Source organism: Alligator sinensis, unplaced genomic scaffold (assembly GCF_000455745.1).
Source record: "Alligator sinensis unplaced genomic scaffold, ASM45574v1 scaffold755_2, whole genome shotgun sequence".
Taxonomy (NCBI): Eukaryota; Metazoa; Chordata; order Crocodylia; family Alligatoridae; genus Alligator; species Alligator sinensis.
This window is the reverse complement of record NW_005841883.1, coordinates 2,474,046-2,474,921: the sequence shown is the minus strand read 5'-3', so window position 1 is coordinate 2,474,921 and position 876 is coordinate 2,474,046. Positions and strand designations below refer to the sequence as shown.

Genomic DNA, 876 nt, shown 5'->3' with positions numbered 1-876 from the left:
CCCTACATGTAAAATGTGAAAAATGAAGCTGAAGCACTTTGAGATACTCTGTAGGTGGAGTCTGCAGTGTTACATACACTGACCCATGGTCCCAGCAGTTGGTAACTAGAGTTTCTCTTCCTCCTCAGGCTGTGAAAAATGGTCTCAAAACCACATGCAAGTGTCATGGTGTCTCAGGTTCCTGCGCTGTGCGAACCTGCTGGAAGCAGCTCTCTCCATTCCATGAGACTGGCAAGCTACTCAAGCTTCGCTATGATGATGCTATCAAGGTCTTTAGTGCCACCAATGATGCTGTGGGGCATTCTGAACTCGTGGGGCCACAGAAACATGGCCACTCCTCCAAAAACCCTACTTCTCCACGCCCGACTGACTTGGTGTATGTGGAGGACTCACCTAGCTTCTGTCGGCCCAGCAAGTACTCACTGGGCACTGCTGGAAGGACATGCTCTCGGGAGGCCAACTGTGACAGCATGTGCTGTGGACGTGGCTACAATACTCAGAGTCGTATGGTCACCTTCTCCTGCCACTGCCAGGTGCAGTGGTGCTGCTATGTGGAGTGTCAACAGTGTATGCAGGAAGAGGTTGTTTATAGCTGCAAGCAATAATGTCAGGTGTTATCAGGCCAGGAAAGGAGAGGTATACAAATGAAAGGTAATAATGAGGCAGAGGCAGGCACAGCTTCCTGCAAGGCACTTGGTATTAGCTCCTGCTCTCTCCATGCTGAGAATCCCTGACACATGGTGTACTGGATAGCTCCATCTATGAGGGATGCAGTATCAGAAGCTGTGTCAGGTAGAGATGAGGAAGGAAGGCAGAGAGGCTGGGGAAAAATGAATTGTAAGACTTCAGGGATACTGAAGCAATAAGGGTCCCTTT

General features: G+C 49.8%; 1 protein-coding gene across 1 annotated transcript in view; it reads left to right on the top strand.

The window, feature by feature from the left end:
* WNT9B (Wnt family member 9B) overlaps positions 1–605 on the top strand; it is a 6,374-nt gene extending 5,769 nt beyond the window's left edge. Inside the window, exon 4 of the mRNA XM_025196664.1 lies at positions 129–605. Within this exon, the coding sequence (XP_025052449.1) occupies positions 129–605 (477 nt within the window). The remainder of the gene's footprint in view (positions 1–128) is intronic.
* The last annotated feature ends 271 nt before the right edge of the window (positions 606–876 follow it).